This window comes from Chlorocebus sabaeus, chromosome 9 (genome assembly GCF_047675955.1).
Source record: "Chlorocebus sabaeus isolate Y175 chromosome 9, mChlSab1.0.hap1, whole genome shotgun sequence".
Lineage (NCBI taxonomy): Eukaryota > Metazoa > Chordata > Mammalia > Primates > Cercopithecidae > Chlorocebus > Chlorocebus sabaeus.
Window position 1 is genome coordinate 15,768,450 of NC_132912.1, and position 26,993 is coordinate 15,795,442.

A 26,993-nucleotide genomic window follows, 5' to 3' on the forward strand; every position below is an offset into this window, starting at 1 on the left:
AACATTCTTTCCAAATGTCAAATTATGTTCCTGGACTTGGTTAGGGACAGATTACTTTCTTGGGTTTTAGCTCACTACATCTCACTCTAAAGTGATAACAAAGGCTCTTAACCTTTTTTGAGTCATGAACATGTATGAAAATTGGAAGAAAGCTATGGATCCTCTCACCAGAAAAATTATACACAATCAAATCTTGCATGTAATTTTTAGGGGTTCCAACCCAGTGAAGCCCATCCATGTCCCACCCAGCAGTGGGAGGATCCATGTTAAGAACCCATCATCTAGAGGACATTGAAGTGCTCACTGTTTTTTTAAAATAGAATTTTTATTCCCTATTGTCTAATTAAGTAAATCTTGAACATGCACAGTCCTGGATTCGTAGTGGTCTGGTGAGCTGACTGCGATGTTCCTCGATAGTGCTTTTATTTTAGATATCCTCAAAACACTTAAAACACAATCCATTTTCAGATATTTTATTTTAGATATCTTATTTTAAATAGTTTAGATATCCTCAAAACACTTTTTATTTTATTTTAGATATTTTAGATATCCTCAAAATACAAAATATCCTTTTAGATATCCTCAAAACACTTAAAACCCAATCCATTTCTGAGATCTGATGGAAAATCACTACTGTTTTCTACCATCTTTCCCTACAATGTACTCTTGTGCATCATTATTTATCTTATTGGGTCAAAACTGAATGCTATTCTGGAGAGCTTTCCAACAAGACTCTTTTTTTTTTTTTTTTAGACGAGGTCTCAATCTGTCACCCAAGGCTGGAGTGCGGTGGTGCAATCATGACTTACTTCAACCTTGACCTCACAGGGTCAAGTGATCCTCCTGCCTCAGCCTCCCAGCCTCCTAAGCTGGGACTACAGGTGCATGCCACCATGCCCAGCTAATTTTTGTGTTTTTGAGAGGAGGTCTCACTATGTTGCCCAGGCTAATATAGAACTCCTGAGCTCAAGCAATTCTCCCACCTTGGCCTCCCAAAGTGCTGGAATGACAGGCATGTGAGCCACCACACCCAGTCCAACAATGCTCCTAATGCCATATTACAAAAAAATAATTTGGCATGTTTTACAGTTTCTTTTGTAAAATTTTCAGTGATTTTTAGATTTGACCTGTTCTCAAGGCACTAGTTACTCAATACTATCTTTGATGGTTCCTAATTCAACGGTTCTTGTGACAGCCAACAGCGCTTTTTAGATATCAGGCCTTGCACTGTTTTATGGATACACAGTTAACTCATTTAATTCTCACAAGAATCCTATGAGGTGGACAATACTATTAGCATCATCATCCTTATTTTAGGAATGAAAAACGTTGGAGGCACTAAGATGCTCAGTAACTTCTCCCAGGTCACAGAGATAGTAAGTAGCGAGGTCAGGGTTTAAACCCAAGAGGTCTGGCTCCAGAGTCCAGGCTCTTAAGCATTACAATATACTGCCTTTAAATACCTTGAAGAAGACATAATGAAAGGACAAGTCCGTTATGAATTAGTTTTTACCTAAAAGAAAAATGTTCTTTCAAAGGAAAAAATAAAAACCTGATTATCTTCAACCCGAACTGCAAAACTTTGTTTATGATTTTCTGCTTTGTATACCTAAACACAAAATTATGAAAGGATCTGTGACAATTACTAGAGGTGACCATATTTCATTTACTCTTAATTATTTGTGAATTAAACCACTTGTGTTAGTGAAATGCAGTCAGTGTTCACATGAAACAAGATGGAAAATGGTAAATACTGATTGATGATTGACTCATTCAATAAATATTACCAGTTAAGTAAAAGTTCTCATTTATTGCCCTGCATCTAAGTATTTCTCATGCATTTGCTCACGCAATCTTCAGAACATTATTTTTAGTTAGCATTAGTGTTATTTAAAGATGAGCAAATAAGAACCAGAGAGGTTGTCATATCCTAAAGAATACAGAGTCTGTGAAGTCAGAACTTGAACCTATGTGGATCTTGACTCCAAAGATTCTACTTATTTCTGTCAGGCTGTTTCCCATATGAATCTATTATGAGCAACACATGGTCTAGTCTTTGTAAAGGAGATAAATAAGAACAATACATAACAATACATAGATTTGCCTTCAAGGAGGTAGACATGAAGAGAAGTGATATATATGATACCATTTTTCCTTACTCTCATCTCAATCAAATCCACATAGGCAGCCAGTGTGATTTGTTCTCTTTTTTTCTTTTAGATTACAAGCATAATTGGATTATATTTACTCCTCAGCTGAAACCTTTCATGTCTTCTCCCCTGCATGTTGAATAGATCCCAGAATCGTTTCCATGACCCATAAAACCGGATATAATCTGAGCCCAGACCTTTCTTGAAGCCAATCTCGTTTCACTATTAAAGTCTGGCAGTCAAACTGAGGTCCTTGAACACCCCCATTTTCTACACACCTTAGAATATAGAAATTGGCCTATGTCTGTCTGAACCCCCGCCCTCATCATCCCAGGCTCTATTCAAATGTTTTCTTAACACCAAAGCTTTCCTTACTCTATGTTTAGAATTTTATCCTAGCACTTATCATAATTGAATTAGGTATTCTGTGTTAATTATTTCATGTCCTTCAGCCCCAGTAGACAACAGTCACAGCAAAGTAGAGAAGGCAGGACAGAAGGGATATATAGGAGATAGGGATTCGTTTGTTTTGTTATTTGGGTATGTTCAAAGAGGAAAAAGGAAGTAAGGTTGGGGTGTTGGATTGGAGTTGGCTGGGGAGAGTAATTTTGGACATGTCCTATATGAGAGGCACTAGAAATGAAAGTTAAAAAGGGATCTTAATTTCACAAATTTGATCTGTCACTAACAGCATGGCTTTTAATCATCTGTATTGTTCATTCATAACATGAGACTATGGCCCTAATATTTTATTGCTTAACTAGATTTTATACAGTTGATATTCTTATGAAATTATTTGAGACTTAAAATGCTGTACCGAAGTATTTTTTTCTGCAAAATATTATAGGCTCTCTGGGATTCCATTAACGTACTTTTTGTATGGCAAATAAAATCACATTGATAGAAAAACTTTTTGTCATTTTACCATTTCCCCATGCTTTATAAGTGATTTAAACTCAACTGTGTCTTTTACCTTGCTGAGAATCCCCTGTAAACTCCCCAGCAGCAACTGAGTATCCTGTTTTAAAGAAAAGAAACAAACTCATCACACTTATGACTTAACCAAATTAGTTACATCTAGAAAAAGGTGAAAGGGCTACCATCATACTGCTTTATTTAGAAATCTCTACAAATATTATAAAGATTAAAGATTCTATAAAGGAAAAATTAATCACACTGAAAGGAACACTTTTATACTAAATCCTGAATGCATAATAGATTATCTACTACTTAAGTAGTAGCATAGAAAAAAAAAAAAGAGATTCTGAGGTCAATTTTTAAAAGCATGGACACTTCATACTCCACCTTGAGTGTAAATGGTGGCTGTTGCGTTTTAAGAGCTGCCGATTGAAAGTAATCAGACAGAATACTCTAAAAGATTTCCTTTGGGCTCAGGTTTTGCTATTTCTGGTCACCAGCAAGACCTACTTCCTAATACCTCTCATGATGACCACAATTTCATTTAGCTCTAAAGTGAGGTGCTGGCTACATTGACAAAACATAGCTACATTTCTTTTTCAAATTCATCAAGCAATCAAAAGGCCACTAGGATACCAAAGGTGGGAAACAGTAGTGGTAAAATGACATTGTGTGGTTTGTACATAATACAATTCGAGAATATTTCAGCAACTCAAACTTCTTTTGTGCGGCTCTGTTAACTAGAGAAGGCTGCTGTCATGCTGTCCCTGTCACACCGGTAGCAGCCCTGCTAATACGTAGTGTCTACTACTGGTGAAATAGTTCACGTGGAAGAGACTGCTATGGAGCCAAGAAAATAGCTGCTCAAATTATGTATTACACATTGTGGCTGGAAAAAATAGCAGTATTAAAAAGAAAAGAAAAATCGAGTCTACTCTAATAAAAGAACACTCGTATAAGATGCCAAATAACATCGGAAAAGTCAGGGATAAAACTTGCATCTGCATTTACTATGCTTGTCTTTTGAAAAACCACAAATGTCTTGGGCAATGGGTCTTACCAAGGTAACTGTCATCATAGGAAGCTGGAGCCACTTCTGTCTGCTTTTCTCCTGCCAGTTTTCTGAGGATATCCTTGAATGAGTAATTTGCAATGATATCTGCAACACTGGCAGTGATCACTTGCCCTGTGTTTAAACAAATTAATACGTTAACTGAATGAATGCAAGAGGCAGGCCCTCCCTGGGCAAACACATATTCCCTTGAAAGCTATGGTGGAATTGCTTGCTTTTTTGATGATGAATTTTCCTGCCTGCCACTCGAACTCCAAGGCAGAGTTAGTTGCAGCTGGGTAGAACTTTCCATTCTGACCGAAGACCCGAGATGAACTACAATATTTTGTTGGTCTTCCTGCTGCTTTCAACATACACATTCCACCTCCAAATAATAAAAATATCTAAGAGTGGAGGCCAAATTTGCAGGCCAAATTTATGTGATGTATTTTTTTTTTTTTTTTTTTTTTTTTTTTTTTTTTTTTTAGCGAGGAGACAGAGTCTCGCCCTGTCGCCTGGGCTGGAGTGCAGTGGCGCGATCTCAGCTCACTGCAACCTCCACCTCCTGGGTTCAAGTGATTATCCTGCCTCAGCCTCCTGAGTAGCTGGGACTATAGGCACCTGCCCCCACGCACGGCTAATTTTTTGTATTTATAGTAGAGACGGGGTTTCACTATATTGGCAAGGCTGGTCTCAAACTCCTGACTTCGTGATCTGCCCGCCTCAGCCTCACAAAGTGCTGGGATTACAGGTGTGAGCCACAGCGCCCAGCCATGATGTAATTTTTATTCTGGAATATTTCAGCTGGAAGGAAGGTTTGAGATCATTTAGTCCAATATAGCTTCTTCTAGGTGGAGAAACTGAGGCCCAAAGAGCTAGAGTGCATTCTCTAAGGTCATACGGTTTTGGGGCATTATAACCAATGTTTCCTTTGGCATTCTAATAAAACTTTTGGTATTGTTGCAAAGTATAGATATTGTGTTCAATCTAAATCACATATCGGATTAATAGATGATAAAATATATCAGCTAAGTTAAACGAAGGAATTACAAAATCTTTCAGCCATCTGCTTTTCTTGCTAAAATATATAGAGAGCATAAAATTACAACAATGGGAAGCAGCTAGGTCCAATGAGATCCAAAATTCAGCAAAAGAGAAATCCATGGGCACCAACATTGATATGATAAGAACTTTGGCTAATCTCTCTCAAAAGTCACTCTCAGAAGTCTTGAAATATGGCATTGGGGTAGACAAGTATCTAAAAGACAGCCAGAAATTTCCGCTGCAATTTCTATGCATTCCCATGTTTACCATGGACATCTAAGGCAAAAGTGTGAGATCATGTTCTTTGGGAGAAAGCTGAAGAAATGCTTTCAAAAGACTATCATTTAACATCAATTTGAAAGCCAAATTAGTCTTTGGGATTTCACACATAATTCCCACAGTCTTTCTGTTGGAGGTCCACAAAAGAATAAAACTGTCAAACCAGATCATAAATATTGCCAAGTGACTGGGACTGAAATGACTATTCTGCTATTAAGACAATGGTATTTACACATGAGTTTCTGAACACTGTAGAATTTGCCAATTGTCTCTGGGTTAGAGCTAAAGATTCTCTTTCCTCCATCCCACATACACACTGTCTTTGCTGTTTCCTTTAATTGTGTCTATAAACATTATCATCTTAAACCTGAATAAAATTTTAAATTCTATGTCTCAAACATGTGTTTCTATATGCAATTGCTATGGCAAATTTTTAACAAATCATTTGTCTCAGACATTTTTTCAGTTTAAGGAAAAGAATAGATTATGTGAAATAAACCAAGTGAATTAGAAAACCTTCCATAAAAGTAATTTTCATCTTGTAGCCATCTGTTGTGCAAAATATATAGTTTTACAGTTTGCAAAGTAATTTTTAAATACCAAAATGTTAATGATTTGATGTTTATAATTGTATATGCATGAATTGAGCTTAACATTGTTTATATACAATTTTATCATAAATCGGCTGGGCGCGGTAGCTCACACCTGTAATCCCAGAACTTTGGGAGGCCGAGGTGGGCAGATCATGAGGTCAGGAGTTTGAGACCAGCCTGACCAATATGGTGAACCCCTGTCTCTACTAAAAATACAAAAATTAGCCAGGTGTGGCATGCACCTGTAGTCCCAGCTACTCAGGAGGCTGAGGCAGGAGAATCGCTTAAACCTGGGAGGTAGAGGTTGCAGTGAGCCCAGATCGCACCACTGCACTCCAACCTGGGCGACAAAGTGAGACTTGTCACCAAAAAAAAAAAAAAAAAAAATATCATAAATCTATCTCTCCTGGATCTTTCTCAATGACTTTTAAACATGATCAAGTTTCTTCCATTAAAAAAATTCCTCCCCCAACTATTAATCTCAGATTCTACTCTATCCTAAACTTTACAGCCCAAATTACAGAATCTTCTCGGTATTCTCTCTTTAGGCCTCCCATCTATGCCCGTGGCCTCAGTTAAAATCAGTATGCAAGTGATGAAAATTTATATTTCACTTTAGATGTCTTCTCAGCTTAAGCCCTAAATACTTATGTGAAACCCTTTAGGCATTTCAAACATTTTCATACCCTCAGAACAAAAAGTAAACTCATCTTCTTCCCTCTCCATCCCGCTCCAAACCTGTCCTCTTCCAGTGTTCTCTCTCTCAGTGAATGGCACCCACCTACAGCCATTCAGTAGCAGGCGTCAGAAACATTCCCTCACCACCTCTCTTCCCTTACCGCCATATATCCAACCCATCATTTAGGCTGCTTCTTTTGCCTCCAAAGTATTTCTCAAATTTCTCTTCTTTTTCAGTCTGTACCATCATCGCTCTAAGAAACAGACGTCTTTACCTGAAATTTATACAGCTTGTTTACCCGATAAACTTAAAAGTAGTTTATATCCTTGTAACTACTTTGCTGATAGTTCACCTTGGCCAACTTTCAATCTATTTTCTGTGACGCAGCCAGAATGATCTTTTCAAAACATAAATTCAATTGTAGCACTCCATGCTTAAACTAATTTCATAGTTTGTCACTATACTCAGGACAAACAACACCTTCTTACTCTAGCCTAAGCCATCTATTTAAACTCTTAAAATCTCCCAGTGGTTTCCCATAGTTTGTAGAATGAAGGCAAAATAGCTTAGCATGGACTGCAAGCCTGCAATGTGAAACCTGAATAAAATTTTAAATTTCTATGTCTCAGACAAAACGCTTCTATGTGCCGTTGCTATGGAAAATTTTCAGCAAATCCTTTGTATCCAACGTTTTTTCAACTTAAAGAATGGATGATGTGAAATTAACATCTATTAACATTATTATGTTAATGTCACATCATCCATTCTTTTGTGAAATTAGGGACTCCATACCACCCAAGCACTTCTTCCCTCACTCTCTTAACTCTGGTCACCTTGACTTTCCTCTGTTCTCACCTGCACTGCCCTCCTGCCTCCCACAGAATATCCTCTCTTCACCTAGGTAACTGGTCCCTCCTCTCTTCACCTAGGTAACTCCTACGTAAGGTCCAGATCTCAGTTCAGGGTTGCTTGCTTTCCAAGTTCGTTAACCTTTGCACTGCCTCTGACCTATGCAGCACCTTAGCAAGAATTAGAAGATGTCATTTCCTCTGGGCAGATGCTGTCTGCACCTGGGTTCATGGCCTGTAAGCAGAGCACAGGTTGTATTCCAGCTCCCTGTCAGCCAGTGGTCAGAGGACAAAACACACCTATCCACAGCCACCCTGGAGAAGCCTCCTAATTTCTCCCGGCCCCATCACCAAATGCCTTTGCTTTGGAGTGTGTATCACAGTTGGGGGTTCTCGGGTACCCCTGTGAGTGTTTGATTAATGCCTGTTATTCTCTAGATATTAACCTCCATGACAGTAAGAACAATGTGTTTTTACTCATTAATGTATCCCCAGCATCTACCACAGAGCTTGGCAGAGCCTCAACACATTCTTGATGGAGAAATGAATTGTTAAGTTGCAAGAGTATTTAAAAATATCATTTACATTACAGAGTACAGGCTGGGCACAGTGGTTTACGCCTGTAATCCTAGCACTTTGGGAGGCCAAGGCAGGTGGATCACCTGAGGTCAAGAGTTTGAGACTAGCCTGACCAAGGTGAAACCCCATCTCTACTAAAAATCAAAAATTAGCTGGGCATGGTGGCGTGCACCTGTATTTCCAGCTACTCAGGAGGCTGAGGCAGGAGAATTGCCTGAACCTGGTAGGTGGAGGTTGCAGTGAGTCAAGATCATGCTGTTGCACTCCATCCTGGGCAACAAGAGCAAAACTCTGTCTCAGAAAAAACAAAAACAAAACAAATGAGAGTACAAATCGAAACGATGCTTTTGTTCTTACTCATACATGGAAGCTAAAAAAGTTGATTTCATTGAAGTAGAATATGGAAAAGTGGTTCCTAGAGGAAAGGATGAATAGAGATTCAGGTATAGCCAGAGATGAGTTAACGGACACAAAAGTACAGCCTGGTAGGGGGAATAAATTCTAATGTTCTATAGCATTAAGGTGACTACAGTTAACAGCAATTTACTGCATATTTTCAAATAGCTAGAAGAGATTTAAAATGTTCCTAACACAAATGATCAATGTTTGAGGTGATGGTTATTCTAATTACCCTGATTTGATCATTACACATCATATACATGTATGAAAATATCACATGTTCCCCATAAACATGTACAATTGTCAATTAAAATAAAATACTAAAAGCAAAAACAACAAATAATGCTTCATTTGAGAAACTACAAATAAGGATATAAAATTAAGGTAACAGAAAGTAAACATTTAACATTACTTCTGGGTCTATCCTTCTGTTAGTAACAGTAAATGTGCTTTTCTGCTCTGCCAACAGAACGTACCTTGCCAGTAGAAACTCCCAGGACCTCCCACAATAAGGTCTCCATTCTACAAAACAGAAACAGCAACAGCAACCATAATCAGAAAAGAAACACTGAACGTTTTTAAAGGGTGATAAATCATTGTTAATAAGCATTGCTCTAACAATTTGTTACACATAAAAAGCAATTTTTAAAAGAGACCCTTCTATCTGGGGCCTGTAGTTCATTTTCCTTCCTCTTTTGTTTTCAATTATTTAGTGTATTATCACATTAAATAATTTTAATTTCACTCAACTAAGTAAGTTGAACTCTCTCCCTTGAGAGAGATAAATTCTGGTTTTTGGCATTGCCTCTGATAAGCAAAATATCAACATGTTTAATGCTGTGCAGTCCTGCAGACATGGTCTTTTGAGGCTCAGTGATAAAAAAAATTCTGTTCCAATTTATTTCAAGGCCATAGTAATGCCTATTTTTTTCCATACATCCTCAATGCCACCTCATTCTCAGGAGAAAGAGCAAACACTCCAGACTAGCAAATATAAACATTTTCTCATGAATTTACATCCTCACCTTTCATGCCTCATATTTTTAACTCTCAGTGGAAAATATCAAAACAAAAAAGTAATGATAAAAAGTATGATAAAAGACAGTAAATAGTTTATACATTGATGAAATTTTTCTATACTATTTTCAAAACCACAGAATCTTTTCCCTCTACATTCTTACTGAACATCTCTTTTTAATTTTGTGAAGGATATATGAATTTTAATATTAATATTAAATGTAACTGGTCAATTGCAGTTAACAAAACAATGAATAGATTCCTGTGATCTTTTTAAGAAACATTTCTTTACTGAGTTTTTAGATTTTCATTTAAAAAATTATTGCCACAAAGGGTAAGAAGAAAGGCTGTTGCTTTCCATCATATCTACTTCTCTACTATTTAATAGGCTGCTATGTGCATAAGTTATTTACATAAAAATAAAAAGTGAACAGAAAATATTTTTAGAAAGAATTTGCCCAAACAGGCTAGGTATGTTCCTTAAGATTCTTTGTTTCTTTGGTTGTGGTGGTGGCTTTGGGGTGTGGGAGTGAGAGGCAGAGGGTAAAAAAAAAAGCAATCAGATGAAATATTAGAAGCTGCAAGACCAAAATAATTCACCTTATAAAAATCCAGACTAAATCCTGCTTGACAGTAACCCTGTCCTTCCGGATCAGCATTGCCTAGAATGATCAAAATACATAAATGTTATAACATCATCGTTCCTGAAATATTTTTAAACAACCAATTCAGGATATTATGTTATTTCCTCTAGAACCTTCTAAATTAAAAATGATCAATATGTGTTTTATGTTTATTTTTTAAATGTATTCCAAGTAATTTATTAAACAAATTTCCATCTATTTTCTTACCCCAAATATCATTGTGATTCTCTAGTAAGATCAAAAGGAATAACATCCCTTTTGGGTACTATATTGGGTTTTTTGACTCATGTTCATTGGAAGAAATAAAATCTCTATCTTTGACTATATTCCAAATTTCCCACGAGGCAATAACGTGTGTCTCCTTTGCCCCCTCATGCTGAGTGAAGGCAGGTCTGTCATTCCCAACAGGTGACACCTTGAGGAAGAAGGAGCAGTGCAAGATGACCTTTGTGGATGTCATCTTCTGGGCCACCAATAAGCATTTCCATTGTTATGCTCTTTAATAGGAACTTAATTTTAAATTATCCTATTATGGCCAGGCGCGGTGGCTTACACCTGTAATCCCAGCACTTTGGGAGGCCAAGGCAGGCAGATCATGAGGTCAAGAGATCGAGATCATCCTGGTCAACATGGTGAAACCCTGTCTCCACTAAAAATATAAAAATTAGCTGGGCATGGTGGCTCATGTCTGCAGTCCCAGCTACTTGGGAGACTGAGGCAGGAAAATCGCTTGAACCCAGGAGGCGGAGGTTGCAGTGAGCAAAGATCATGTCACTGCACTCCAGCCTGGGTGACAGAGCAAGACTCCATCTCAAACAAACAAAAATAATAATAAAATAAATTTTCCTGTTATAATAAGCTAGGTAAATTGGGAAATTGCATTTCTGGTCATAGTCTCACTGGACATTGCAATGCTAGTGTTCACAAAAGACAAAATTCTAGTAGTGGTTTATCTTGTTTTCCATCCAATATGACTCACTAACTCATTGTCCAATAGGATCTCATGGTACAGTTGTAAAGTATAGGCAGGCCAACACCATGATTTCAAGGCTATTATCAAAAGTCTGTAGGGCATTAGGACCAGGAATTTACTACTTGTAACTTGTACTTTAAAAGAGTTTCTACAACTCCTAACATGCCTAAAATAGCCAAAATGTAGTGAATTAAGTAGAGGGAATTTCAATCCTGCATAGTTAGATTTGGACATGTAAATAATGACTCCTTTCTTATCAAGGATATTCCTCAATGGAAACTGAAATAAGAGGATGGGAAAGGAAACACACATCATCACAAGAAGTACTGATGACTGGGCACGTGCCTGTTCAGAAGCTTTTTGAGATGGACCTGGCCTTTCCAGCTTCCCTTAGAATGTCTCCTGGTTTTTTCTTTCCTTTGGTCATTACTTAGCTAATTTTAGCACTGTCATCATCAATTTTTTACAGATGCTCCCTTTATTTTTAAAAACACTTTTTGACCTCATGCACTGTATTTTAACAAAATTTGTTCCTTATTTCACAACTATATTTCATGATTTATGGTCACGAGTCCTATAAAGTTCCCTAAAAGCTCATCTCTATAATGTGGAATGTCTGAGTAGCAATTTTCTAGAAGCTCATAAGTGTAAATATTTATATGCATCCAGAAATATATATGAATGCATGAGATATTACTCTGAACATATATGTATTCATATACATGTTCTTACATGTATTTTTCCATCCACAAGCCTTTAAAAATCCCTTTTAAATTCAACCATGACTTTTTATTTTTAAGATTGTAAATTATTCGAAAGGGAAGAAACACAACCATTCTTTGAAAGTACTGCTTTAAAACAGCAGGCTGAAAAAAATTAAGAGAAAACATTCATTTTTTACAAAATACACTGAGAAAATAATGAGCTCCAAATGTTTATTGTAAGTGGTAATTATAATAGCGCATGAGGTTCTTTCCATGACAAAGTCTTTTTTTTTTTTTCCTTGTTGAATCATAATTTATGAGAGTTGAAGGAATCTTTCTTCCTGGGACTTCAGAGCATCTGTGAACTTGATAATTACATCCTAGAGTGAACTCAGGAATCCAAGGGAGCCTGTGGATAATCTGCTACTATTTGTTGACTTCTTATCCAACAAATGGAAGGGTGTGTGTGAACCATCTCCACCTGAATTATGAATGACCATAAGAGCCATAGGCAGGTCACCAATATGAATTAGCAGGTAATGGCTGACAATATCAGCAGTGTGGGTTTGTGGTGTAAAATTAATATGAGGTGCTTCTTTAAATTTTATTTTGAAAATAATATTACTGATGTTTCCTGTTCTGGGATACTGACCATCCATATGCTCAGGAAGAAGCTGGCTTTGTGTTAATGATCTGTGAACTTCTTGGCCACGACGGAAAGTCTGCTTCTTGGATGATCTGAGGAGGAAGAAGTACCCGTAGGAATAGGGAGACCAGGAGGATGTGAAAACTGTGGCTATACACCAGAGAGGAAAGAATTCATGGCAATGTATTGAGCTATTCTGCAACTCAACATGTGCTCCATTCTATCTTTGTTGAGCTATTAGCCTACTGTGTCCGTGCAGCTTAAGATGCAAATGTACATTAATGTACGTTTTTAAAGAATGGTTCTGGCCGGGCGCAGTGGCTCCCGCCTGTAATCCCAGCACTTTGGGAGGCCGAGGCGGGTGGATCGTGAGGTCAGGAGATTGAGACCATCCTGGCTAACACAGGGAAACCCTGTCCCTACTTAAAAAATACAAAAAATTAGCCGGGCGTGGTGGTGGGCCCCTGTAATCCCAGCTACTCAGGAGGCTGAGGCAGATGAATGGCGTGAACCCGGGCGCAGAGCTTGCAGTGAGCTGAGATCCGGCCACTGCACTCCAGCCTGGGCGACAGAGCGAGACTCCACCTCAGAAAAACAAAAATAAAAAATAAAAATAAGAAAAGAATGGTTCAAACTCACTCTGAAACTTTTCCCCTAGAAGTCTACATTTCATGTGGTGTATTTTGATGTGAGCCCTCACATCCCACACAGGTAGTCAGGCAAAAAGGCAGAACAAGGAGTGACTAGTTTTATAAAGATCATCTTTAATGGCAGTTGGAAGAATATCCAACATTATCAAGCCAAAAGGCATATGAAGGATGGTCTCATCTTTTTAGTTAAATTATTTGTTGTTCATTGAACAAGCCAGCTTGTCCGTGAGCATATGGTCAATATCACAGAACAGGCATGGAGTATAGGATATGGATAGGTGTAAATATTGATGAAACAAGTTCAGTCATGAATCTCTCCACTCCCATTCTTTTTCTGATATACTTTGGATTTCCTTTGTTATTGTTTGTGGGATTTTATCTTCAGCATAACAATACTGACCTCTTAATAAATCCAAGAGCACAGCACTTTGAATGGAACACGACACAAACTAGGCCTCATATTGGTTGTTGCCTGAGTCTGGGAAGTTTCTCTCCTCTCTACTCCAATAATCATTTGCTAGAAGAATCCCTTTCTATCATCTTGTCTAAAATGCTGCTCTTCCCCTGGCTTCCCCAGCACAGGTCTCTCCCTCCTTTCTTGTCTTGTTGTATTTTTTGCAGCACTTTTCACTGCCTGACATTGTATCATAAACACATTTCTTTACATGTCTAGATGTAGTTCCTACATCTAGGAACTCTCTAGAGCCAGTTCCTTGAACAGAGGGCTTTTTTCCTCTTGTTCTTTGCTGTATTCCCTAAACATAGAAGAGTTAGTTTAGTGCTCAGTGTGTGTGTATGTGTGTGTGTGTTTTAAGAAATCCTGGCCGGGTGCAGTGGCTCACACCTGTAATCCCAGCACTTTGGGAGGCCGAGACAGGCGGATCATGAGGTCAGGAGATCAAGACCATCCTGGCTAACATGGTGAAACCCCGTCTCTACTAAAAGTACAAAAAAAAAAAAAAAAAAAAGAAAAAAGAAAAAACTAGCCGGGCGTAGTGGCGGGCGCCTGTAGTCCCAGCTACTCGGGAGGCTGAGGCAGGAGAATGGAGTGAACCTGGGAGGCGAAGCTTGCAGTGAGCCGAGATCGCTCCACTGCACTTCAGCCTGGGTGACTGAGCAACGCTCCATCTCAAAAAAAAAAAAAAAAAAAAAGAAAAAAAAAAATCCTGCATTGAATAAATACTTGAGTCCCATGATCTACAAAGAACGCCTACTTTAAAGCTATTTAAAATAAAATCCTTATTCCATGGACTATCCATTCAGCTGACATTTGTTGTAATCTGAAGAAGCGTCTGATTTACTTCAGTATTTCTAAATAGAAAGCAATAATCTTCTCCTTGTTAAAAATCCTCACTAAAAGCCATCAGAGTTAAAATGTCCAAGCCAGGTGTGGTGCCGCACGGCTGCAATCCCAGCACTTTGAAAGGCTGAGATGGATGGATCGCATGAGCTCAGGAATTCAAGATCAGCCTGGACAACATGGCAAAAACCCCTCTACAAAATATACAAAAATTAGCTAGGCATGGTGGCACATGCCTGTGGTCCCAGCTATTTGGGAGGCTGAGGTGGGAGGACTGCTTGAGTCCAGGAAGTCAAGGCTACACTGAGCCATGATCACACACATTGTGCCATGATCACACTATTGCACTCCAGCCTGGCTGACAGAGTGAGACGCTATCTCAAAAACAAACAAACAAACAAACAGTTCCATTCCCAGTACTTTAGGTTTCTAAATCTCAGTAGCCTCTTTGTTAACCCTCTAATATCACTAATCTGTTTTTTCTCTTCATTTATTTATGACATTTGATCATAATCTTCCCTACATTAATAATGAATTTTAGAAACACTCATGCAAAAGGGGAAAAATTTATAGTTTTAGAGATCAAGCTAATTTGGGATTTAGTGGTTTTTTTTTTTTTTTTTTTTTTTATATATTATTATTAAACTTCAAGTTGTAGGGTACATGTGCACAACGTGCAGGTTTGCTACATATGTATACTTGTGCCATGTTGGTGTGCTGCACCCATCAACTCGTCATTTACATCAGGTATAACTCCCAATGCAATCCCTCCCCCCTCCCCCCTCCCCATGATAGGCCCCGGTGTGTGATGTTTCCCTTCCCGAGTCCAAGTGATCTCATTGTTCAGTTCCCACCTACGAGTGAGAACATGCGGTGTTTGGTTTTCTGTTCTTGTGATAGTTTGCTAAGAATGATGGTTTCCAGCTGCATCCATGTCCCTACAAAGGACACAAACTCATCCTTTTTTATGGCTGCATAGTATTCCATGGTGTATATGTGCCACATTTTCTTAATCCAATCTGTCACTGATGGACATTTGGGTTGATTCCAAGTCTTTGCTATTGTGAATAGTGCTGCAATAAACATACGTGTGCATGTGTCCTTATAGCAGCATAATTTATAATCCTTTGGGTATATACCCAGTAATGGGATGGCTGGGTCATATGGTACATCTAGTTCTAGATCCTTGAGGAATCGCCATACTGTTTTCCATAATGGTTGAACTAGTTTACAATCCCACCAACAGTGTAAAAGTGTTCCTATTTCTCCACATCCTCTCCAGCACCTGTTGTTTCCTGACTTTTTAATGATCGCCATTCTAACTGGTGTGAGATGGTATCTCATTGTGGTTTTGATTTGCATTTCTCTGATGGCCAGTGATGATGAGCATTTTTTCATGTGTCTGTTGGCTGTATGAATGTCTTCTTTTGAGAAATGTCTGTTCATATCCTTTGCCCACTTTTGGATGGGGTTGTTTGTTTTTTTCTTGTAAATTTGTTTGAGTTCTTTGTAGGTTCTGGATATTAGCCCTTTGTCAGATGAGTAGATTGCAAAAATTTTCTCCCATTCTGTAGGTTGCCTGCTCACTCTGATGGTAGTTTCTTTTGCTGTGCAGAAGCTCTTTAGTTTGATGAGATCCCATTTGTCAATTTTGGCTTTTGCTGCCGTTGCTTTTGGTGTTTTAGACATGAAGTCTTTGCCCATGCCTATGTCCTGAATGGTACTACCTAGGTTTTCCTCTAGGATTTTTATGGTATTAGGTCTAACATTTAAGTCTCTAATCCATCTTGAATTAATTTTCGTATAAGGAGTAAGGAAAGGATCCAGTTTCAGCTTTCTACTTATGGCTAGCCAGTTTTCCCAGCACCATTTATTAAATAGGGAATCCTTTCCCCATTTCTTGTTTCTCTCAGGTTTGTCAAAGATCAGATGGCTGTAGATGTGTGGTATTATTTCTGAGGACTCTGTTCTGTTCCATTGGTCTATATCTCTGTTTTGGTACCAGTACCATGCTGTTTTGGTTACTGTAGCCTTGTAGTATAGTTTGAAGTCAGGTAGCGTGATGCCTCCAGCTTTGTTCTTTTGACTTAGGATTGTCTTGGAGATGCGGGCTCTTTTTTGGTTCCATATGAACTTTAAAGCAGTTTTTTCCAATTCTGTGAAGAAGCTCATTGGTAGCTTGATGGGGATGGCATTGAATCTATAAATTACCTTGGGCAGTATGGCCATTTTCACGATATTGATTCTTCCTATCCATGAGCATGGTATGTTGTTCCATTTGTTTGTGTCCTCTTTTATTTCACTGAGCAGTGGTTTGTAGTTCTCCTTGAAGAGGTCCTTTACATCCCTTGTAAGTTGGATTCCTAGGTATTTTATTCTCTTTGAAGCAATTGTGAATGGAAGTTCATTCCTGATTTGGCTCTCTGTTTGACTGTCACTGGTGTATAAGAATGCTTGTGATTTTTGCACATTAATTTTGTATCCTGAGACTTTGCTGAAGTTGCTGATCAGCTTAAGGAGATTTTGGGCTGAGACAATGGGGTTTTCTAAATATACAATCATGTCGTCTGCAAACAGGGACAATTTGACTTCTTCTTTTCCTAACTGAATCCCCTTGATTTCTTTCTCTTGCCTGATTGCCCTAGCCAGAACTTCCAACACTATGTTGAATAGGAGTGGTGAGAGAGGGCATCCCTGTCTTGTGCCAGTTTTCAAAGGGAATTTTTCCAGTTTTTGCCCATTCAGTATGATATTGGCTGTGGGTTTGTCATAAATAGCTCTTATGATTTTGAGGTACGTTCCATCAATACCGAATTTATTGAGCGTTTTTAGCATGAAGGGCTGTTGAATTTTGTCAAAAGCCTTTTCTGCATCTATTGAGATAATGATGTGGTTCTTGTCTTTGGTTCTGTTTATATGCTGGATTATGTTTATTGATTTGCGAATGTTGAACCAGCCTTGCATCCCAGGGATGAAGCCCACTTGATCATGGTGGATAAGCTTTTTGATGTGCTGCTGAATCCGGTTTGCCAGTATTTTATTGAGGATTTTTGCATCGATGTTCATCAGGGATATTGGTCTAAAATTCTCTTTTTTTGTTGTGTCTCTGCCAGGCTTTGGTATCAGGATGATGTTGGCCTCATAAAATGAGTTAGGGAGGATTCCCTCTTTTTCTATTGATTGGAATAGTTTCAGAAGGAATGGTACCAGCTCCTCCTTGTACCTCTGGTAGAATTCAGCTGTGAATCCATCTGGTCCTGGACTTTTTTTGGTTGGTAGGCTATTAATTATTGCCTCAATTTCAGAGCCTACTATTGGTCTATTCAGGGATTCAACTTCTTCCTGGTTTAGTCTTGGAAGAGTGTAAGTGTCCAGGAAATTATCCATTTCTTCTAGATTTTCCAGTTTATTTGCGTAGAGGTGTTTATAGTATTCTCTGATGGTAGTTTGTATTTCTGTGGGGTCGGTGGTGATATCCCCTTTATCATTTTTAATTGCGTCGATTTGATTCTTCTCTCTTTTCTTCTTTATTAGTCTTGCTAGTGGTTTGTCAATTTTGTTGATCTTTTCAAAAAACCAACTCCTGGATTCATTGATTTTTTGGAGGGTTTTTTGTGTCTCTATCTCCTTCAGTTCTGCTCTGATCTTAGTTATTTCTTGCCTTCTGCTAGCTTTCGAATGTGTTTGCTCTTGCTTCTCTAGTTCTTTTAATTGCGATGTTAGAGCGTCAATTTTAGATCTTTCCTGCTTTCTCTTGTGGGCATTTAGTGCTATAAATTTCCCTCTACACACTGCTTTAAATGTGTCCCAGAGATTCTGGTATGTTGTATCTTTGTTCTCATTGGTTTCAAAGAACATCTTTATTTCTGCCTTCATTTCGTTATGTACCCAGTAGTCATTCAGGAGCAGGTTGTTCAGTTTCCATGTAGTTGAGCGGTTTTGATTGAGTTTCTTAGTCCTGAGTTCTAATTTGATTGCACTGTGGTCTGAGAGACAGTTTGTTATAATTTCTGTTCTTGTACATTTGCTGAGGAGTGCTTTACTTCCAATTACGTGGTCAATTTTGGAGTAAGTACGATGTGGTGCTGAGAAGAATGTATATTCTGTTGATTTGGGGTGGAGAGTTCTATAGATGTCTATTAGGTCTGCTTGCTGCAGAGATGAGTTCAATTCCTGGATATCCTTGTTAACTTTCTGTCTCGTTGATCTGTCTAATGTTGACAGTGGAGTGTTGAAGTCTCCCATTATTATTGTATGGGAGTCTAAGTCTCTTTGTAAGTCTCTAAGGACTTGCTTTATGAATCTGGGTGCTCCTGTATTGGGTGCATATATATTTAGGATAGTTAGCTCTTCCTGTTGAATTGATCCCTTTACCATTATGTAATGGCCTTCTTTGTCTCTTTTGATCTTTGATGGTTTAAAGTCTGTTTTATCAGAGACTAGTATTGCAACCCCCGCTTTTTTGTGTTCTCCATTTGCTTGGTAAATCTTCCTCCATCCCTTTATTTTGAGCCTATGTATGTCTCTGCGTGTGAGATGGGTCTCCTGAATACAGCAGACTGATGGGTCTTGACTCTTTATCCAGTTTGCCAGTCTGTGTCTTTTAATTGGAGCATTTAGTCCATTTACATTTAAGGTTAAGATTGTTATGTGTGAACTTGATCCTGCCATTATGATATTAACTGGTTATTTTGCTCGTTAGTTGATGCAGTTTCTTCCTAGCCTTGATGGTCTTTACATTTTGGCATGTTTTTGCAATGGCTGGTACCGGTTGTTCCTTTCCATGTTTAGTGCTTCCTTCAGGGTCTCTTGTAAGGCAGGCCTAGTGGTGACAAAATCTCTAAGCATTTGCTTATCTGTAAAGGATTTTATTTCTCCTTCACTTATGAAACTTAGTTTGGCTGGATATAAAATTCTGGGTTTAAAATTCTTTTCTTTAAGAATGTTGAATATTGGCCCCCACTCTCTTCTGGCTTGAAGAGTTTCTGCCGAGAGATCTGCTGTTAGTCTGATGGGCTTCCCTTTGTGGGTAACCCGACCTTTCTCTCTGGCTGCCCTTAAGATTTTTTCCTTCATTTCAACTTTGGTGAATCTGGCAATTATGTGTCTTGGAGTTGCTCTTCTCGAGGAGTATCTTTGTGGCGTTCTCTGTATTTCCTGGATTTGAATGTTGGCCTGCCCTACTAGGTTGGGGAAGTTCTCCTGGATGATATCCTGAAGAGTGTTTTCCAACTTGGTTCCATTTTCCCCCTCACTTTCAGGCACCCCAATCAGACGTAGATTTGGTCTTTTTACATAATCCCATACTTCTTGCAGGCTTTGTTCATTTCTTTTTCTTCTTTTTTCTTTTGGTTTCTCTTCTCGCTTCATTTCATTCATTTGATCCTCCATCGCTGACATTCTTTCTTCCAGTTGATCGAGACGGTTACTGAAGCTTGTGCATTTGTCACGTATTTCTCGTGCCATGGTTTTCGTCTCTTTCATTTCGTTTGTGAGCTTCTCTGCATTAATTACTCTAGCCATCAATTCTTCCACTTTTTTTTCAAGATTTTTAGTTTCTTTGCGCTGGGTACGTAATTCCTCCTTTAGCTCTGAGAAATTTGATGGACTGAAGCCTTCTTCTCTCATCTCGTCGAAGTCATTCTCCGTCCAGCTTTGATCCGTTGCTGGCGATGAGCTGCGCTCCTTTGCCGGGGGAGATGCGCTCTTATTTTTTGAATTTCCAGCTTTTCTGCCCTGCTTTTTCCCCATCTTTGTGGTTTTATCTGCCTCTGGTCTTTGATGATGGTGATGTACTGATGGGGTTTTGGTGTAGGTGTCCTTCCTGTTTGATAGCTTTCCTTCTAACAGTCAGGATCCTCAGCTGTAGGTTGTAGCTGTAGGAGATTGCTTGAGGTCCACTCCAGACCCTGTTTGCCTGGGTATCAGCAGCAGAGGCTCAGTTGAAAATGCAGAAATCGCCGGTCTTCTGTGTCGCTCGCGCTGGGAGTTGGAGACTGGAGCTGTTCCTATTCGGCCATCTTGCTCCACCCCTCCGGGATTTAGTGGTTTTTTAAAAATCAATATCCTGAAATCAGTCACTAGAATGTTCTTTCTACTACATTTTTCTTCCAGTATGGTCTTGTGAATTATCAAGAATAAGAATGAAAATCCATAGGTTGCTTATCAACAAATCCCAGTGATCTATCTGGCACACTGAAAACTGGAGGAGTTAATTAAAGGACTCCAAATAGATGAATCCATCTATCCATCCATTCACCCATCCATCCATCCATCTACCCATCCGTCCACCCATCCATCCATCCATCTACCCATCCGTCCGTCCATCCATCCATCCATCCATCCATCCATCCATCTACCCATCCGTCCGTCCATCCATCCATCTACCCATCCGTCCATCCATCCATCCATCCATCCATCCATCCATCCATCCATCATGCTATCCCAAGTCTTGGGTATTCCACAGAGATAAAGTGATTAAAACACAAAGCCCCAAAGATGACACTCCCAGGTTTGCTTTAAAGACTGCTTGGCTGCAAGATTCCTGGAACTGCCATATGAGATTTGAACTCTAAGTATACAGAGTCATTTTGGAAAAAAGGATTAAACCTCTTAAGCAGAAAGGCATATCATGCAGACAGTCTGCATACACAGCTGGTAAAGAAAGAAACAGCCATTGAGAACACAAGCCAGACAGAAATCTCAAGTTGAACATATGCCCAGGTCCAACCATGCTAGCTAACACCATTTCAGCAATAAACAAGTAGAGTGGGGAGTCAGCATTCTTTAGGACATGGGGCGTGAATTTTGAACAGCAACTGACAGCTTATGGCCTAAAATAAGGAACCAATCAATTCTGCAAAATATCTTAAATCAGAAGTGTTCTAAAACACAGAAGATCAGTAGAATTCCACGCCTTTGACCTGCTGTCACATCAAGACACCTGTAAGGCTGACGAAAATCTTTACTTACCCCCAAAGCTTTTTCCTTGCAACCCTGTAAGTTTTCAATGGTGTTTTGAGCCTACCTGCACTCCTGTCTACAATAGAAAGGCGCTTGAGCTAATGTCACTTTCAAGGAATAAAATTTGCTTACTGTTCCGGCAAGGAGAGAATTCGGCATAGGCGCTGAAGTTCTGAATTGCTACATAGCAGGTGCCAACTGGGTCCTTTTCTGGCGTCGGTTTAAGAGTTCTCCAGTGATATAAAGGAGCACAGGCCTAGGAAACATCAAAGACAAGAAAAATACATTTTTGCTGTAGGTTTCTCATACTATAGTTTTATTTGATTTATTGGTGTAACAAACGGTTACACTATTGGGTGAATAAATTGGCCTCTAGCATGCTAATGAGTACCTTGGTCATCAGAGGTAATTACTTCCAAAAGTAAATTTTTTATGTTAATACACTGTAGAATTGGTGAAAACTAAATACATGCAAAAAAAGGAGTTTTCTGACTTATTTATTTATTTATTTTTTGAGACAAGGTCTTGCTCTGTCACCCAGGCTGGAGTGCAGGGGCCTAATCACAGCTCACTGTAGCCACAATATCCTGTGCTTAAGTGATCCTCTTGCCTGAGCCTCCCAAGTAGCTGGGACCACAGGCACACACCACCATGCTTGGCTAATTTTTCTTTCTTTCCTTCTTTCTTTTTTTTTTTTTTTTGTAGAGATAGAGTTTCACTAGGTTGCTCCCACTGGTCTCAATCTCCTGGGCTTAAGTAATCCTCTTGTCTCAGCCTCCCAAAGTGCTAGAATTACAGGGAAGAGCCACAGCACCTAGAGACCATAGTAATTAATTTTTTTCTGCCCCTAAAGGCAAGCAGAAAATAATTCCTAAAAGTGAATAACTCATATTTCTTTTCTTCTTTTTAATTGGACCTACATAAAAGCAAATGATCATGTAAACAGTGAATTAATCAGTGTGATGTCTTATGAGAACAAGTTCCTTTCTGTGTCTAATTATTGTTTTTGAAAGATGACTTTCCAATCAAAGGATGCAAACAAGCTAGTAAACTTCTGTTTTGTGACGCCCCCTAGTTTATCACCGAAGCCGTATCTTATGACTTTTCAACAATGACTTTCATCTGGATGCACTTCTCCATTTTCACAGTGTTTTTGGCTTGGTTTTTCCTTTCATGGTTTTTATTCAGGGCAAAACTGAAAGTAAAAGCATCTTATGCCTGTTTTAGCAATTTTATCAGGGGTGATCAGAAAGTTAGAAGAGAGCATGTTAATGAGCTACAAGCATTTCAAGGCATTAAACACGACAGGTGAAGCAATTCAAGTCTGTGGCCCTCCTTGTTATGGAGAAATGTATTGAGATAAACTCCAAAGGCCTCAATCTTTTTGAGAAAGGAGAGTTATCCAAATTATTTCATAAATGCCCTCTCCATTCTAAGGTAGCAAATAACCAAAGGGTTAGAAACCAAATGTCCTGGGCTTATTTCCAGCTAACATATAGAGTGGTAAATTAAATAATGTTGCATACTGTACAAATATTTGCTCACACTTTGGAACCTTTTTTGGAATTGATTTAACTGCCTACAGGACTTACATATGAAAGTTTGCATATAAAACTTGATTAATAGATGTATAACATGTTGAATTAAATGCATGCCTATCAGATAGAAGTTGAAACATAATTTTACAATACCAAATGATGATGCATTTGTTTGTTATATCTTTGCTTTTATGATTTATAATTTGTCATATCAGAAACTGATTTGATGCCTCACCCATGCCTTTTCATTTTTGGAATGTTGCTTTAGAGAAAATAAGACATACTTTATGTCATTGCCTATGACCCCTTTTTTAGGAATATATTATGGTGAAAAGAGGGAATTGCTTCTGAATTAGTTTGCTTAATATCAGGAATATTATGGGCAAAAATAAATTTAAACAACAGCAAGAAAAACATGATCTGGCTGTTTTTACAGAAGTTTAGATTCTAACAAGAGCACTGTATGGAAATCCTCTTCAAGGAAATGAAATAACATTTTGTTAGGAATGAAGAGAGGAAATAAACGTGTATAAAACATTAGCATGATTTGGACTTCTGTTTTGCTTGCCTGAATCTTCTGTAAATATTGTACCTGATTCTCCAAATACTCATCTCTAAAGACAGAATCCTAGAACACAGAGCTGCTAGCCTGCCTTCTAACTTGATGGTATTGTGTCATACTTAATTCCAGAGAAGTGAAAAAAAATCCCAATTTGAAAGTGGTCTATGCTTCCAAATGTGTCCTTGGTAATTTGGGCCAATTATACTACTAATTTGGCCCAATTATATAACTACTTTTAGTAAAGATAACTCCTAGTCTCAAATAAATTACCCTTCTACAACTTCAGTTGTTTGGTTTTGCCTCTCTATGTATTGTAAAGTCTTGGCCAATACCTCAAAACTCTGTAACTCTTCTAGGTTCCCCAAGTTATCTGGTCATAAATTCAGCATAAGGTGCAGATGCAAAAGCACAGGGAAGTCTACATCATGAAGCATTCACTTGTGTAGCTTGATCTCATCCAACTGGCTTCACCTTCTGTTTCACCAAAAGGCATTTCATGCCACGAAAATGCTTTCCAGTGTTTGTCTGATGTTAGCTCTAAAAAGTTACTCTTTTTCAATCTGCTCAGTTTCACATTGATGTGAAACATACTGATGTGATATATTTAGGCTTTGACCCAAACCTGCTATGTATACTCATGGTACCTGGATATATTAAATGATACTTCTGGAGGCAGGATTTTGCAGTTATAAAATTACATCATATAGGAGAGAATTTAAATGTTCAATCTGCTAAGTTTCCGTGTTCAAAGAAAAAAATTTAGCTTGAAATATACTCTGTATTATCCTATTTCCCATCACATATTTTAGAAAATGCATGCATGCCAAAAATTAATCACTTTTATTATGAACATGGTGTATTATTTTAGTTTCCATTGTTTTGAGGGTTTGTACAGTTATTGAATAAATATGCAACTATTATATGTTGCAGATAAAATTTCAAGACACACATAAAAAAATCAAAACTATCCAAAAGATTTTTTAAACCCCAAACAGTTATTACACAGAGTTGATTTTTCAATAGCAAGTCCCATAAGTCATATACCACCTTAAAAAGTGCTTACCAATTCTGGAATGTAAAACTTGTATTAATACAAAGACAACCCTACAAAAACTATATTGTAAATGTTGGATTTCTTAACTAGAGAGGGCTATATACACTTTATACATTACCTGTTTTATGTCAAAATCTTTTTGGGGTTAACCACAGACTAAATAAAGTAAGGCATTTCCTTTAGATACTTATTCTTATTAAATCATAATTCAAGTAGCTTTCAACAAATCCTAAAAGCCAAAGTTATTGCTTTATTGTTGTAAGGAAATTAAAGCCAATAGGTTGAAAAATTCCCCAAACTAAAAAACACTTCCAGATTACTTCAACAGTCATTTGCTTCTTGATAACTTAGACACGTATCATTGCTCAGAACAATAAAATAATAGAATTATGAAGTCATAGCACTTTGAAGCTGAAAGATTATCTATTTGGGAATGAGTGTTTTTACTTTAAAAAGTATTAATGAACTCAGAGAATCATGCAGTCAGTCGTTTAAAAACTATGAAAGACAGTTTTCCTTTCGGTGGAAAAAGGATCAATGAAACCAAAGCAGATTAACTTAGCCTCCTTATGGGAATTGTCCTATTTTTCTGGTCAGATTTTAAGTAGTCCCTAAGTCAGTCTTAAGCAGTATAATATTTTACCACTTTAAGATTTAGCTTTTACTTTTCTTAGTTGTTTTTAAAATATTTGAAAATATTTAACTGCTTTTCTGGAAAACAGGCGTTATTTCTGATAACTTTAAACACTAAAATACATTCTTTAATTTTAAGCATTCAGTTTCTTTTAAAATGCCAACAGGCTTATCATTGAAAATCTAACATGTTCCTGTAGGAAAGAGCTTTCCTAAACATGAGCTTTAAAACATTGCAGTACACACCGTATTCCAAAGCAGCAGCACAAGCCCACGGCTCATACTCACCACAACTTTTCCTTTGTGAGCTTTCACTGTTGCTCCAAACCACTGATTGGATTTAAACTCAATATGTTCTTTGGTTCCATTAACTCTGATCTTTCTGTTGTCTGACAAAGAAGATATGAATAGTTAATAATTTGTAAAACATGGCAGCCAATTAAAACACATAATAAATTTGTACATTAAAAATACTTGAAGTAATACCAATCCTTCTCAAACTCCTCCAAAAAAATTGAAGAGAGGCTGGGTACGGTGGCTCACGCCTGTAAGTCTAGCAATTTGGGAAGCCAAATCTGGAGGATCATTTGAGTCCAGGAGTTCAAGACCAGCCTGGGCAACATGGTGAAACCTTGTCTCTACCAAAAAATACCAAAAAACCCCCAAAAAAACAAAAAACAGCTGGGCATAGTGGCTTGTGCCTGTAGTCCCAGCTACTCAGGAGGCTGATATGAGAAAATCACTTGAACCCAGGAGGTGAAGGTTGGGTTGCAGTGAACTCAGATCGTGCCACTACACTCCAGCCTGGGCAACAAAATAAGACTCTGCCTCAAAAAAAAAAAAAAAAAAATTGAAGAGAAGGAAATAATCCAAGGTACCAAAACCAGACAAGGGCATTACCAGAAAAGAAAATTACAGGCTAATATCCCCAATAAACATAAATGCAAAAATTTTCAACAAAATACTAGCAACCCAAATCCAACAGCACATTAAAAGGATCATTGATCATGTTTAAGTGGGGTTTATCCCTGGAATGCAAGGCTAGGTCAACATAGCGAATCAATAAATATACTACCCGCATTAATAAGATGAAGGACAAAAACCATATGATCATTTTAATAGATGCAGAAAAAGCATTTGACAAAATTCAATATACTTTCAACATAAAATCTCTTAAAAAGTTAAATATAGAAGGAATGTACCTACACACCGTAAAACCATAAATCACAAGACCACAGCTAACATTACACTTAGCAGTGAAACGTTGAAATCTTTTCCTCTAAGATCAGGAACAAATACCCACTCTCACCACTTCCATTCAACATAGAACTCTAAGTCCTAACCAGAGCAGTTGGTCAAGAAAAAGAAAAGACATCCAAATCAGAAAAGAAGTTAAATTGTCCTGTTTGCAGATGACATAATCTTATATATAGAATGCCCCAAAGATTTCACTAAGAAACTATTTAAAATGATAAATCTAGTAAAATGGCAGGGCACAAAATCATATAAAAATCCCATTTACAATAGCATTTAAAAAATACTTAGGACAGACGGCATCGGCCAGGTGGAGACTAGAGGTGCCTAACACTTGCTCCCTTACAAAAAAGGACCAAAACAACAACAAACAACTGCATTGCAACCAGACTAACTTAAGGAGATTACTGGAGTACAGCAAGGGAGTGGCAAAAACCCTGTGAGAATAGAGACTCCGGATGGCCGCAGAGAGAGGGGAACATAACATCTTGCCTCCACCATTTCATCTCCCAAGC

At 38.1% G+C, this 26,993-nt stretch overlaps 1 protein-coding gene across 1 annotated transcript in view; it reads right to left on the minus strand.

The window, feature by feature from the left end:
• ITGA8 (integrin subunit alpha 8) overlaps window positions 1–26,993 on the minus strand; it is a 205,425-nt gene that overhangs the window by 147,074 nt on the left and 31,358 nt on the right. The window contains exons 3-8 of the mRNA XM_073018751.1: window positions 25,513–25,613; window positions 21,570–21,693; window positions 10,158–10,219; window positions 9,017–9,062; window positions 4,129–4,254; window positions 3,124–3,168 (exon numbers count right to left, since the gene is read on the minus strand). Of these exons, the coding sequence (XP_072874852.1) occupies window positions 3,124–3,168; window positions 4,129–4,254; window positions 9,017–9,062; window positions 10,158–10,219; window positions 21,570–21,693; window positions 25,513–25,613 (504 nt within the window). The remainder of the gene's footprint in view (window positions 1–3,123; window positions 3,169–4,128; window positions 4,255–9,016; window positions 9,063–10,157; window positions 10,220–21,569; window positions 21,694–25,512; window positions 25,614–26,993) is intronic.